General features: G+C 38.8%; 1 protein-coding gene across 2 annotated transcripts in view; it reads right to left on the bottom strand.

Moving 5' to 3' along the window:
* Positions 1–12313, bottom strand: part of PTPRO (protein tyrosine phosphatase receptor type O) — a 271904-nt gene extending 259591 nt beyond the window's left edge. For both annotated transcript variants that reach the window (XM_007967763.3, XM_007967764.3), the window contains exon 1: positions 11809–12313. In XM_007967763.3, coding sequence (XP_007965954.1) covers positions 11809–11883 — 75 coding nt within the window. In that variant the 5' untranslated portion in view covers positions 11884–12313. The remainder of the gene's footprint in view (positions 1–11808) is intronic.
* Positions 12314–12561: the final 248 nt, after the last annotated feature.

The following is a 12561-nucleotide window of genomic DNA, read 5'->3' as shown; positions in this document are numbered from 1 at the left end:
GAATAAAAAATATAGCTATCCCAAACTTCAGTACTTTTTCAGCACAGTTAATAGACTATGGATATAGATCAGTGCGTTACAAGATTATGTAATACCTTTCAACTTACCAGAGAAATACTGAATTATTTAAGTAATAACAATTGTCTTAAGCATATATTTTGTATGTTAGTCACTTGAAAATCTTGACAATCTAGATTTTTGGTCTATATATACTAACACTTTAATGTATGTAGCACTCATGAATCAGCATGTTTAACTCACTGTCTGTGTTGCATTATAAAATATTTATCACCTAGTATTTCAACTGAGTATAAAAATTACCAGTTGTTTCTCTAAGAAGTTACCTGATGGAATTTTATCCAAGAAAAGACAATCATTTTGAAAAAGTCATTTTTAAAATTTCCATGAGGTATCTATATGCATTTAAAAAAATAAAAATAAAATTTTCAAAAGTAAAGGAAATCATAAAAGTTTTAAGTTTTGAAGAAAAACAATAATTTATCATCTGAGTTTCAGTTAGTTGTGTGAGTTTCCAGAAATGCCTTTTGAGGTCTAGAGACAATCTGGTTATATTGACATGCATGGAGAGAGAAAAAAAGATTTACACATTAATTTTCAATTTGATATTTTCAAACTGTAGAGCCAAAACAAAAACAAATTTTTACATTTTAAAAACTCAGAAAACTTCTTTTACAGGCACAGTCAATGAATAAGATGGAGAATAAATCATCAGAAAAGCTATATTTTTGCTTCATTACACAAGGGAACCTATTTATGACTTGGGCACCCATCATTTGTCTTCAGTGGTTTACTCTAACCTGATAAAATAAAGAGAAGAAAAAAGTGTCAGGAACATTATCTTGACATCTAAACAAGTTCATTTTCACCTGTGGTAATAAAACCTCTGTTCCCTCCACCAGAGCAAAATGGCATCTTCAGGTCATCCTCCACCCTGATGCCACTGCCTCGCCAGCCCGACTCAGCGGTGCCTGCCTGATAGACCCTCCTTCCTAGCTCATCTCACTGTGCAGCTTCTCTACTCCCTGTGCTTTCATGCCTGCATCCTGCTCTTCCTCTGGATCGAGTCTGTCCCATACCTTCTGTTTGACCTCCCTCACTCCATTTATTTATTCAACACTCATTCGTTCACTCATTCAACAAATGTTCCCTAGACATAACCATAGGCCAGGCACTCTTCCAGGTGCTGAGGATACAACAATGAACACAATGGACAAAGTCCTTGCTCTCATGAAACCTATAAATATTCCAGTAGAGGAGCTAAGTTATCATAAAAATACAATGCAATGTCATGTACTGAATGATACATTCTCTGAAGAAAAAGAAGCTTAGGTAAGAGTGGTAAAATGTTAGAGTGATAGGGATGACTTTAGATAGGCTGTTCAGAAAGACATGCTGAATAAAAACGTTTTTTGAGCAGAGATTGGAATAATATAAAATCTGCATATATAGAATGCTTACTACATGCCATGCATTTTTCTCACACTAGCATCCCCAACTCCTTACCATGGTTCATCATGGAACTCCCTTGGGAAGAATAAAAACTGTCTTCCACTCAATTTGTTATTGTGACTATAAAAAAGAAAAAAATGGCAATAGGCAGAAAATTTGGGCTGGTGTAAAAAGCTTAAAGTGGTGTGATGGAGGATGAGGACAGAATGGTGAGATGACAAGCTTCTCACATTTTATCTTTATAAGCCATCAGGTCTGTTGGCAAAGCAGTTATTCATAACATGCATGAGAGCGAGAACAGTCACTGTATAGTGCTCTACTAAAGTCAAGCAGAGATGGAAGTAACATGTAGCATGTGAATGCTACAACCAGAAATAGTTAATCTCAAGACCAAACCAAATCAAACCAAAACACAGCAACAACAAAGCAACAAAACTGTTGTTTAAAGGTGGAACAGCTACTTTACAGCTGTTGGTAATGTCACCATTTATGATTAATTGGCAGTGATATTAGAGACAATATCTAACTATCAGCTTACATTTTGAACTAGATGGTCTTTGAAAAAATATGGCTTTATGATTCAACGACATATACTGAACAAAATTGATTGGTCTGTGAAGTTATATATTAAGATAATCACATTGGAAAATGATGTTAAAATGTGTGTTTCATTTTTTGATTCAAAACTCAAAGAAACATTTCACATGTACAATTACTGAAGCCAGAGTTAGTACAATCCATAAAATAAGAGGATATCTACATATTTTCCTCCAAAAGCATTTTCCTGAACATCATTGTTTTATAAGAAAGTTGGGATGATTGCTTTCCAAGCAAATTCTCCTGATCCTGAGATTTAAGTTACAGTTGATCTTGCTGCTATATTTTCTTTATCCTTAAGGTTACATTTATCATTTTTTAAGCAAAGGAAAGATAAACAAAGCATCTAGTGTATAAGGATAAATATTGTTTCTTAGAGCATATTCATTATTCTCCTGAGGTCAGAAGTTCAAGACTTGAAACTCCGACTCTACTAAAAATACAAAAATTAGCTGAGCATGCCGGTACATGCCTGTAATCCCAGCCACTTGGGAGACTGAGGGCAGAGAATCGCTTGAACCTGGAAGGCAGAGGTTGCGGTGAGCCTAGATCATGTCACTGCATACCAGCCTTGGTGGCAGAGCAAGACTCCATCTCAAAAAAAAAAAAAAAAAAAAAAAAAGGAAAAGGATACTATAATCAAACAAGTTTGAAAATGTTATACGCTATATTTCTCCTGTGGATGACACAATACATGTTAACATATTAAAAGTTCTAAGAAATTCTGGCACACAAAAACAAGTTAATACTAGTTTAAACACAGTTAAACTAATAATTTCCCAAATTCATGTCACCACAAAGGTATTCATTTTTAATAACATTCAATGCAAGAGTATTGCCAGCCTCTCCAATGTACTGTGGAGCATATTTTGGGAAATGCTGCTCTGTACACATTTTTATTGCCCTACCTCTTTGACTTTGCTTTGCCTGTTTTTACTGTTTTTGTCTTCAGTTTATTGTCGTACATAACACTAATTGAGTGCTTACTGTATTCTAGGCACTGTTCCCAGTACTTTATGGTCATTTTCCCATTAATTCCTGACAATAATTCTAAGACATATGTATAAGAGATGACCAAAAGGGAATCCAGAGAGGTGAAATAACTTTCCCAACATCCTACTGCCAGTAAATAGCACAGTGGAGAATTGATATTGACCTCAGGTCTCTCTGATCTCACCTGGCACCTAGGCTCTTATCAGATAAGGGGGTGCTTTTTGATTCTTCAATTCCCAGAAGCATTTGTACTTCCCAGTCTCCATAGAGTCCAATAGCCTGCCTATTTCCTAATACAAAGATATTTTCCAGACCGTAGCTTATGGGACCTCTCTGTTGCATTAGATGCTGTTTGTCAAGTCCTCCACTTGAAATTTCCTAGATCTTGGGTTTCCTTAATTTTGCTTTTGTACCTCTCTGACTGCACCTTCAGCTTCTTAGATTCCTTATTTGCCTGACATTAACAATTGGTGCCTCTCAAGACCCCCTTCTGGCCCACTGCCTTTCTGTCCCTTTCTCTCTGCTAGGGGATCCCACTCACATCTCCAGGCCTTCCATCTCCTCTACCCTTCAGGCTCATAATCAAGCACCTGTTTTTGTTTGTTTCTTTGTTTTCAGCTGCTTCAAACTCAAAAGTCTACCACTAAACCACCATGTCTTATATCAGTCAGGGTCTCAGCAGGACATTCAAAAAGAAAATCCCAGAGAATGAAATGAAGGGATGGACTAGCCGAAGGGATCAAGGCGTGGAGCAGAAATACTGTATTAAGCATGGAGAAAACATACTTAGGGTCTAGAAGCAGGGAGAAGCTATTGATCTCAAGGCATAAGGACAGAGAACTGTTTCAGGAATTTGGCCAGAACATCAGCCTTGCAAGAGGGGCTTACTATAGAATTGGAAGAGAGAATGAAGCCACTGCCTAATGGGGGCTGGCCAGCATGGAGGCTAGGAGAATAAATGACTTGATTTCTCCCTCCTTCTAGCAGTAATCTTTGGCTAGTGCCTTCTATTGGCCAAACTCACTAGGAGCCAAAGGGCAACGGAACAGGAAGAAACGGTCTATAGAGGGAAGCTTCCTGGCACTGGGCACAGTGGAGGGGTGAGTTGATCTCGAGAGTAGACTATACAGCACATATGCTATCTTGAGACCGCTACTCTTCCAGGCAAGAGGGTTGGTTACCAAGAAATTACCCTACATCCTGCTCTCCCCAATTTTCCACATCTAATCAGTCTTGCCAATGTAGCTATTTTTCAGCATTGCCACTCTTTTACTGTCTGTCACCTAATGCCAATGTTCGTCATCTCTTAATTGGATAATTACAATAACTACTAGTTTAATTCTTCCATGCTTGCTCTACCTTTGGGATAGTCTTTCTTGCAGGTAAAGAGCTCTATCTGAAATGCAACTCTTACCTCACTAATGCCTTGATTAAACCCTTCAATAAGGCCTCTTCACCTAGAGAATACGGACATCCTACTTTCTGGCTTAGCATACAGAAGTCTCCCTGATCTGGCTCCTGTTGCTTCATTGCCTTTGATATATATATCTGCATTTTCCTAAACTCTGCCATGCTTTTCACAACACTGGGCCTTTGCTCATGCAGTTTTCTCTGCCAATGTGTGTATATTTTTAAACCTAACTCATATGTATGTTTCAGGACTCAGCTCAGGAATCATCTTAAAAGAAATCATTTCCCAAACCACCAAATAGTTAAGTGTCTCTCCTCTAGCAGCCCACATTTTCCTCCTTAAAACAAAACACCATATTTTAATGACCATGGTCTGTGTCCATGTTCCCACTATGCCATTGGCAGGGATTCAACTGAGTATTACCTACTTCTGTACCTAAAATATCTAGTAAAATTCCTGGCACCTACTAGATGTTTAATGGATGTTTGATTAACTAAATGGAATTGGGCAGTAAGTCTTCATTCTGGAATACAAAAGACAGTATTGAAGAAGAAAAGGAGCTTCTCAATCTTGCCATTTTGGCATTGGGAAAAGATTGGTCAGCCAAAAAATGTTTATAGGATGCTCTTTCAAGGAAACTAAAAGACAAGGAGAGGTTCATTATAATTAATGCCAAGATCCAAAAGCAGGAATACTAGAGGTTATCAAAATGGAATATTGATTCAGAAAGTAAGTACGGGAGGTTGGAATCAGACTTCAGATAGGACCGACGACACAAAGGGCACTGAACATTCTTTTGAATTCTCTGACATCTGGTTTGTACATGCCAATCACAAATTCCTATGGGTGGAACCAAGGGAGAATCACAAGACACGGATCAGCACAGCAGGCTCATAGCTGGTCTCTGATATGGGTTAAAGGTTGAGAGAACCAGGGTCAGAAATTCCTCTGCACTTAATTTGGTCAATGGCGGGTAATAATGAAGGAACAGTATTGAGGGCATGGTACAGTCATATGATGCCCTTCCTCACCCATTACATAAATCACTGATATTAAAAACTTAGTGAGCAGAAAGAGGAAAATAAAAGTCTCAGTTATCTGAAAACAGTAAAATGAAATAGCACAAAAAAGAGAAACATTCATCATTTAAATCTCGTGTAGATTACTATTAATAAAATTCTGATCTTGGACCACTACTTGTAGATAAATTGCATTCTTATTCTTTTAATTTGCTACTAAATGTACCAAAACCTACATTAAAAAACAGGTTTATTTAGTTTAAATTGTCATTAAGATAGGAATAGTTTCATTAGAAAATGAACTGCACAGGATTCCTATTTATAAAGAGGAGAAAACCAAATAGATAAAGAGTATTTGATAAGAAAATACATGTATTTGCATATAAATAGAATAGCAGTGTATTTGTTTTCATCGAATGTTCTTCATTTCATTCTCTAATTTTCCCTATATTCATTTTCTTGCAGAAATTGCCATTCATACTCATAATTTGCAATACCGCTCTCAAGCTTGAAGTCCTATTTCCATTTCTGATTCTCTGTTTCTGAAATATTTTTTCAAGCATATATCACTTTTCTCCCTTTCATCTCAATTTCCTGAAAAAAGGAAAGAAAAAAAAGCCTTTTATCAAGAAATCCCTGCAACCTTGTTTCAAACATCTTCTGTTTGTTTGGTGGTTTTAATATATTCAGAAGAAAAAGGAGCTGGCCTTTAAGTAACTAGAATGTTTAAGGAAAGAAGAAATCTTTCACTGGAGAATTAGATGCTGAAAGAGTTGCGAACGCTTTTCTGGCACAAGGGTAAGATATGATCCTACTCATAGAAATAAATTCAAAGGCACAATGTGTAGAAGAAAAAAAAAATCTAAGAATTGGTGTTCTGAAGACCTAGAACAAGCTTGGAAAAGGGAAACATTAGGAGTAATCTGTGATAGCAGATTATATGAGAGGTGTTCAATTAAGGAGGTTATTTACATATTCTTTTTTTTTTTTTGAGACGGAGTTTCACTCTCGTCACCCAGGCTGGAGTGCAATGGTGTGATCTTGGCTCACTGCAGCCTCCACCTTCCGGGTTCAAGCGATTCTCCTGCCTCAGCCTCCGGAGTAACTGGGATTACAGGTGCCTGCCACTACGCCCAGCTATTTTTTGTATTTTTAGTAGAGACGAGGTTTCACCATGTTAGCCAGGCTGGTATCGAACTCCTGACCTCAGGTGATCTACCTGCTTCAGGTTCCCAAAGTGCTGGGATTACAGGCGTGAGCCACCCTTATTGGCTGATAGAAACCATATGGGACCTGCTGGAGTCAATAGCACCAGGAGAGAAGGAACCCACTCACACTCATCCCGATCCATTCACACTCTTGCTCACTTTACTTGGGCCATATTAGCCTTGTTTGGGTTCCTCAAATTAATGACAACAATGCACACACACAAAAAAATCTTACATACTTATTGAAGCAAAAAAAGCTGTTATAATGGGTATTTAAGATGACTATAGAACAGTTCTGTAAGAAATTGGGTTATATGACCTTGGATTAAACACCACCATAGGTATAACCAAGACCAGGGTGTAGAAAAGACTTCATCTCTTAAGGGTGATGTCTGACAAAACATTAGGAGGATTTCTACTAGGAACATAGAAATCTTGGTCAGTTCTGATTGGTTGTGGTCATAGGGGAGTGGTGATGAGCAAGAGGAGGCAAAAATATTCCCTGTATATCTGGGTACTGTCTGAAATTGTAGGTCACCCATAGAGGTTAAAACAATCAATTTCCCCTAGTATGTCATTTGCTACCTTTTAATTAATAATATTTAAGAGAGGTGAGGCAACATGAACGAATAAATGAGCAACTGAGAGTATTACATTTTTGGGAAAAAAATAACACATTGATATTTTAATTTATGGTTTTAATAAGATCCTAATATAAGTGATTGGTAAAATTTTTACTCTTTTAATGTAATGAGTGCATTGTAGTCATGATTATTTAACTCCCATAATGATAATTTTCCTATATTTTCTTTAAAGATGTGTTCACAAGTCACTATTATAATATTTCATTATTCTCAGTCAGAGCTTTTATATAATGCAGAAACCTTCTATTAAATTCCTAACACCACATAGTAGCACCATGGAAGAGAGAAATATTACAGTAGACATTCCTTTACTTCAAAAATATTTACAACATATTTGGAGTAATTCAATGAAAACATTAAGTGCTTTACAGTAAAGCTCATCATTGCACTGGGCTATGTTTCTGAAAATGCAACATCACTGGAACCGTGTACAGAGAGGCATTAAATTAGGGAGAAAATGAGAACCTGATATCTGTGGTCATTGTTGTTAAGCCTTCTATTGTGCCACACTGCTACCAGTTACAATGTTTTATTTAGGTGCATCAACTGTATCTGACATCAAACATTCTTTTACAACCCCTGAAGCCTCAAGTTAGAAATATATTTATAAGGTTCAGGAGTAAATCCGCTTATACGTTTAAATACCTTTAAGTTGGATATTTAGATAGTAGAAACAGTGTTACATTTTAAAATGAAGTACAACTCATATTGTTTTTAATCAGTTATCCATATAAATGTGTATTTTCTTTTGGGCCAAAATGAGGCAGAGGTGTAATGTGAATTTTCCATTCCTTCATACAACAATAGTCTCTCACAAAACAAAGAACAAAAGCAAACATATGTTCACAGTGGGAAGGATTATTACTCGATCATCTGTAGAAGCGTGGCCCAGGGAGCCTTTGCCAACCTACTGGAGATGTCGCATGTAAAAAGCTTCCTCCAAAAGGTTGGCAATATGATTTATTAAAGGAGTCAGATGACATGGGAGTTAAGGCAGCAAACTTCATTGTGATGGAAAGGATCTAAGCTACTCCAGCAAAATGAAAGGATTATGTTTCACCTGCCAACACTGTGCAATATATGGATGAAATCTCAACCACAAAAAGCGAAACTTCTTTATGTGCGTGTATGGGGTTGGGAGGGGAGACATAGGAAAGGGGAGAAAGGCAGACAGACCGTGAAAAGCAGATATTTCCCCTGGATAAGAGTAGAATGGCCAGTATCATAACACTCATGTATTATAGAATTAAATATAAACTTGTTTCAGAAAATACATATTAAGACTCTTTTTAAATTTAATATTATTTTATGATATCTCTGCTAAAAGCAGAAATAGAAAGAAATAAAGAGAAGGAGTTGAAAAAGGACACACGCCAAGCCCATGAGTTTAGGAATGTATTCCAGCTGACTACTAAAAAGCAACATTTCAGGGAAGGCCAACTTCAAATTCCTATGATGTCATATCCCACAGTTTGCGCCTTAGTAGACAAAGTACTTACACTGAGTAAACTGATACAGGAAGACATTTTCTAGAAAGGCTTCAGTAAAGATAGGACAAGTGTAGGAAATTACATTTCTTTCACTGGGAATTATGGGAAGACGCACAACAGCGAGGCTCGCCAGATAAATATCTCACTTGCATTCATCCGTAGAAGACTTTGAAATTAGTAGCCTTCAATTTAATAATAGAGTTCCATTTTTTGCTTCTATTTTATATACACCATCAATATTGATAAAAACATAAAAATTTTCATAACCAACATTGTATTTAGGCAAGATAAATTATGCAGATATTAGCTTCATAATGTGCAGTGGATGATTTAGACAGTCTGAGATGCCCGATTATATGTGCCCATCACCGCTTCATGGATAAGGAATGATGGCACAAAGACTTTCTTGGCCAGTCACATTTAGTCTCCCTCAGTGGAACCGGTTATAGCCATTCACACACATTCAAACTTTCCTACTTTTCCACCACTGATATCCAGCTGCTTAGTTTTGAGTTGTGGAAAATGTAAACCTATAAATTAAGCCTCATACTTGAATTCCTCTGTCTTATGTTCCTTCGGGATTTTCACTGTTATATAATGGATACTCATATGGAGTAATGAAAAATGTATTAACTATAGTGAAAACTATGGAAATTTTTTTGGCAAGGGACAGTTGAGAGAATGTTTTACTTCTGACTCGGCACACATGGAACATTTTGGATTTTATTATTGAGATACAGTTAGCAGTTTGGTATTTAATAATGGATTTTTTTCTTATCTTCCAGTCACCATCTGCTTGAGTAGATCTATTTTACTGGCACTTAATCAGGACCTTTAATTTAAAAAAATCTCCAAATTATAAAGAGATTATACCATGTGCCCAATGCACCATGTAATATAATATCCCCTAAATGTAAGACATTACACTATGTGCGCAATTTACCACTTGGGCACTCTTGTCAACTGCAGTAAAATAGGATTAAAGGAAATAACATATCTAAAATACCTTAAAAAACTGGCACATAGAAGATATTTAATATATACAGTCTTTTCTTCTTTCCTTTGATACATTTTATATTCAGGTGACAAAAATATTACATTCACATAAAATAAAGGACAATGACTTTTCTTACAAAATTATGTCTCCCATTACAATAATTATTATTTAAATGGCAAACTTTGGCAATGTATTTACTATGGAAGCAGTTCGTCATAATTTACATTTACCTGCAATGTTCAGGAATATATCTATTATGTGAAGCAGGCTGGACCTCTATGACAATCACTAACATTTTCATTACGTCGTCACTAACTGCATTTTCTCATTCCAATATCAAGTTTTAAGTCAAACAATGGCCACATTTATTTTATTTTAATTGCAAAACCTTACCCTCACTCCCAACCAAGTCATTCTCTTATTTCTGGAATTATCTCAGTAGGAAGAACTCAAGCAAAAACCTGCAGTTGTGCTACACGTTAGGTTTGGATCAGATGTCATACATATCACTCTTAGCTGTTGTTGGGTAAAATGTGTAGTGACTTGGTTTCTCATTTTTGGTTCATGACAATTATTGCATAGGTAAAATAGTTGTGACAGTTTGATAAATAGTTAGAAAATGACTAATAGACAACCTAATAAGTCTAATGCATTTGTGGTGTGTACAAAAGAACAAGCTCCTACAGTAAAAACATATAACTGAGCTTATTAGTTACCATGTTTTTAAAATTAATGATTATTGATAACTTAAGAAAAAATGTAAAAACCTATCAAATATAATTTAGAGTCTCACTTAGGCATTCTGTTGCTGTTTCGCCCTGAATTTTTTTTTTCTATTTTTCATTAAGATAAATGAAAGTAAGGAGTATTTAAAATTAATGCTGTTCTGAATCCATTGGTCCTGTTTCACTATATTCTTTTCAGGCATTCATAATTAATGGTGCATATAAGCAAGAAGTGACTCTAAAATAAGAAAACCTCTGGATCCATTAGCCTGGCATAAATTTCTAGGGTAAGTATCACTGTGGTCCTGAAAGGATAGCTCCGAGTCACCTGTCGACATTCTTGAGTTTGCTTTGCGGAGAGGGGAAAGGACGAATGACAGAACTAACGTAGATCCATCGAAGACATGAGTGATAGACAATCACTTCATAACTTCACATCGCCGTCCAAGAAAAACATCTAGCTGACATTTCTTCAAAAAAATGTATGTACAATAGAATTGTCAAACTGATTTTTCCAAAGCAACTCCTCTCCTTTTCATTTTTCTCAAAGTAAAACCTCAGGGTAGCACATTCCAAAGAAGATAGGAAAAAGTTAATTATTATATATTTTGCACCATTAAATCTAGGGGTACTATCATCTGTAAATACAGTGGAGAAAGTCGAGAGACTTTTAAAAGGAATTCTAAAGATGTTGATAGGAGTTGGGGAGAGGAATCCTTCCCAAGCTCTACCTGACACTCCTTAGTCAAATACAAGTCTGCCCTAACGTAGCCCTGGCAGTCCATGTGTGGCCAGGGAGCTCAGTCCCCCTCCATTCCCCAGTGTGTAATTCCAGCAGTAAGGAAAATTAAGACAAAGCAGCCACACATTCTGTGAGAGGGAGGGCGGAAAGGTTAAGCAGCGTTGGGGTGCAGTGGAAACCAGAAAAGAAAGTGACCTCATTTTGCCTGAGAAAGCATTATCCAACAAGCCCACCTTTGATGTGGATTTCAGCGGCGATAAAAGAGCACAAAGGGCGAAAGCTGGAGGGAGCAAACTTCCCTTATTCTTCCCCCTGCTGCCCCCCCTTCTCAAGACCACCAGGAACACGCACACGCAAGGACAACAAAGCGTGCGCCCAGGCTGCACGGCAGCCGCTTCCCGCGGCTGGGCCATCGCGCCCTGGGGCGCGCCGCTCCCCACTGCAGAGCGAGGGCGCCGGAGCGCGAATGCCGCCCGGACCGCTGGGAAGGAGGGGTGGCGGAGCTCCCCTACCTTGAACAGCACAAAGAGCCAGAGCAGAGGCAGAAGGCGGCGGCCGCCGTGTATTCCCGTGGACAGGTGCCCCATCGCTGCGCGGACTGGGATTCGGGGGCACGGTTGCGCCAGCGGACTCCCCCGGTGGCGGCTCACAATGGCGAACTGGGGCTGCAGCCTCAGACCCTGGGCGCCGAGGTTGCTCCTGGCGGGCGCATGCTGCCTTTCCAGTCCCCCTGCGCCTGCTCCCTTTCCTCCTCTGCGCCAGGGGTCCTCCAAGAACGTGCCAGGCGCTGCCGTTCTTTAATGACTAAGGATGGTGAGGGTGGGGATTGGAGTGGGCGAGGCTCTGCCGCCGCCACCACCGCGGCTGCCGGAGGAGGCGCGGGGTCCTCGTGGTGAGCGAGAGGTGGAGGCCCCGCGCCTGGCCCGCCGTGGTCCTCTGGCAGCAGGGACACTCCCACTCTGGCTGCCGACCCATAAAATGACAGCGGCCTCCCAACCCTCCACCAGGGTCGGCCGCTGCCTACTACTGCTGGACAGCCCCCACTGCAGACTCCGCCTCAACCCTTCCCACAGTCTCTGGGTCTCAGGAGTTCTGAGGGTTTTCCCTGACCCCTCTTGAGCAATCCAGGCGCCAGATCCCAGTTCCCTCTCAGTCTTGCTACATCTGTACTCAGTTGCAGTTATAAAGGATCAATAACACTTGGGTAGTTGTGACTTTAGAATAGAGTGTGTAGTGTGAGTGTGTGTGTGATAGGAAGGATATTT

This window comes from Chlorocebus sabaeus, chromosome 11 (genome assembly GCF_047675955.1).
Source record: "Chlorocebus sabaeus isolate Y175 chromosome 11, mChlSab1.0.hap1, whole genome shotgun sequence".
Taxonomy (NCBI): Eukaryota; Metazoa; Chordata; class Mammalia; order Primates; family Cercopithecidae; genus Chlorocebus; species Chlorocebus sabaeus.
Note: the sequence above shows the minus strand (reverse complement) of the source record. Positions and strands in the feature narration are given on the sequence as shown.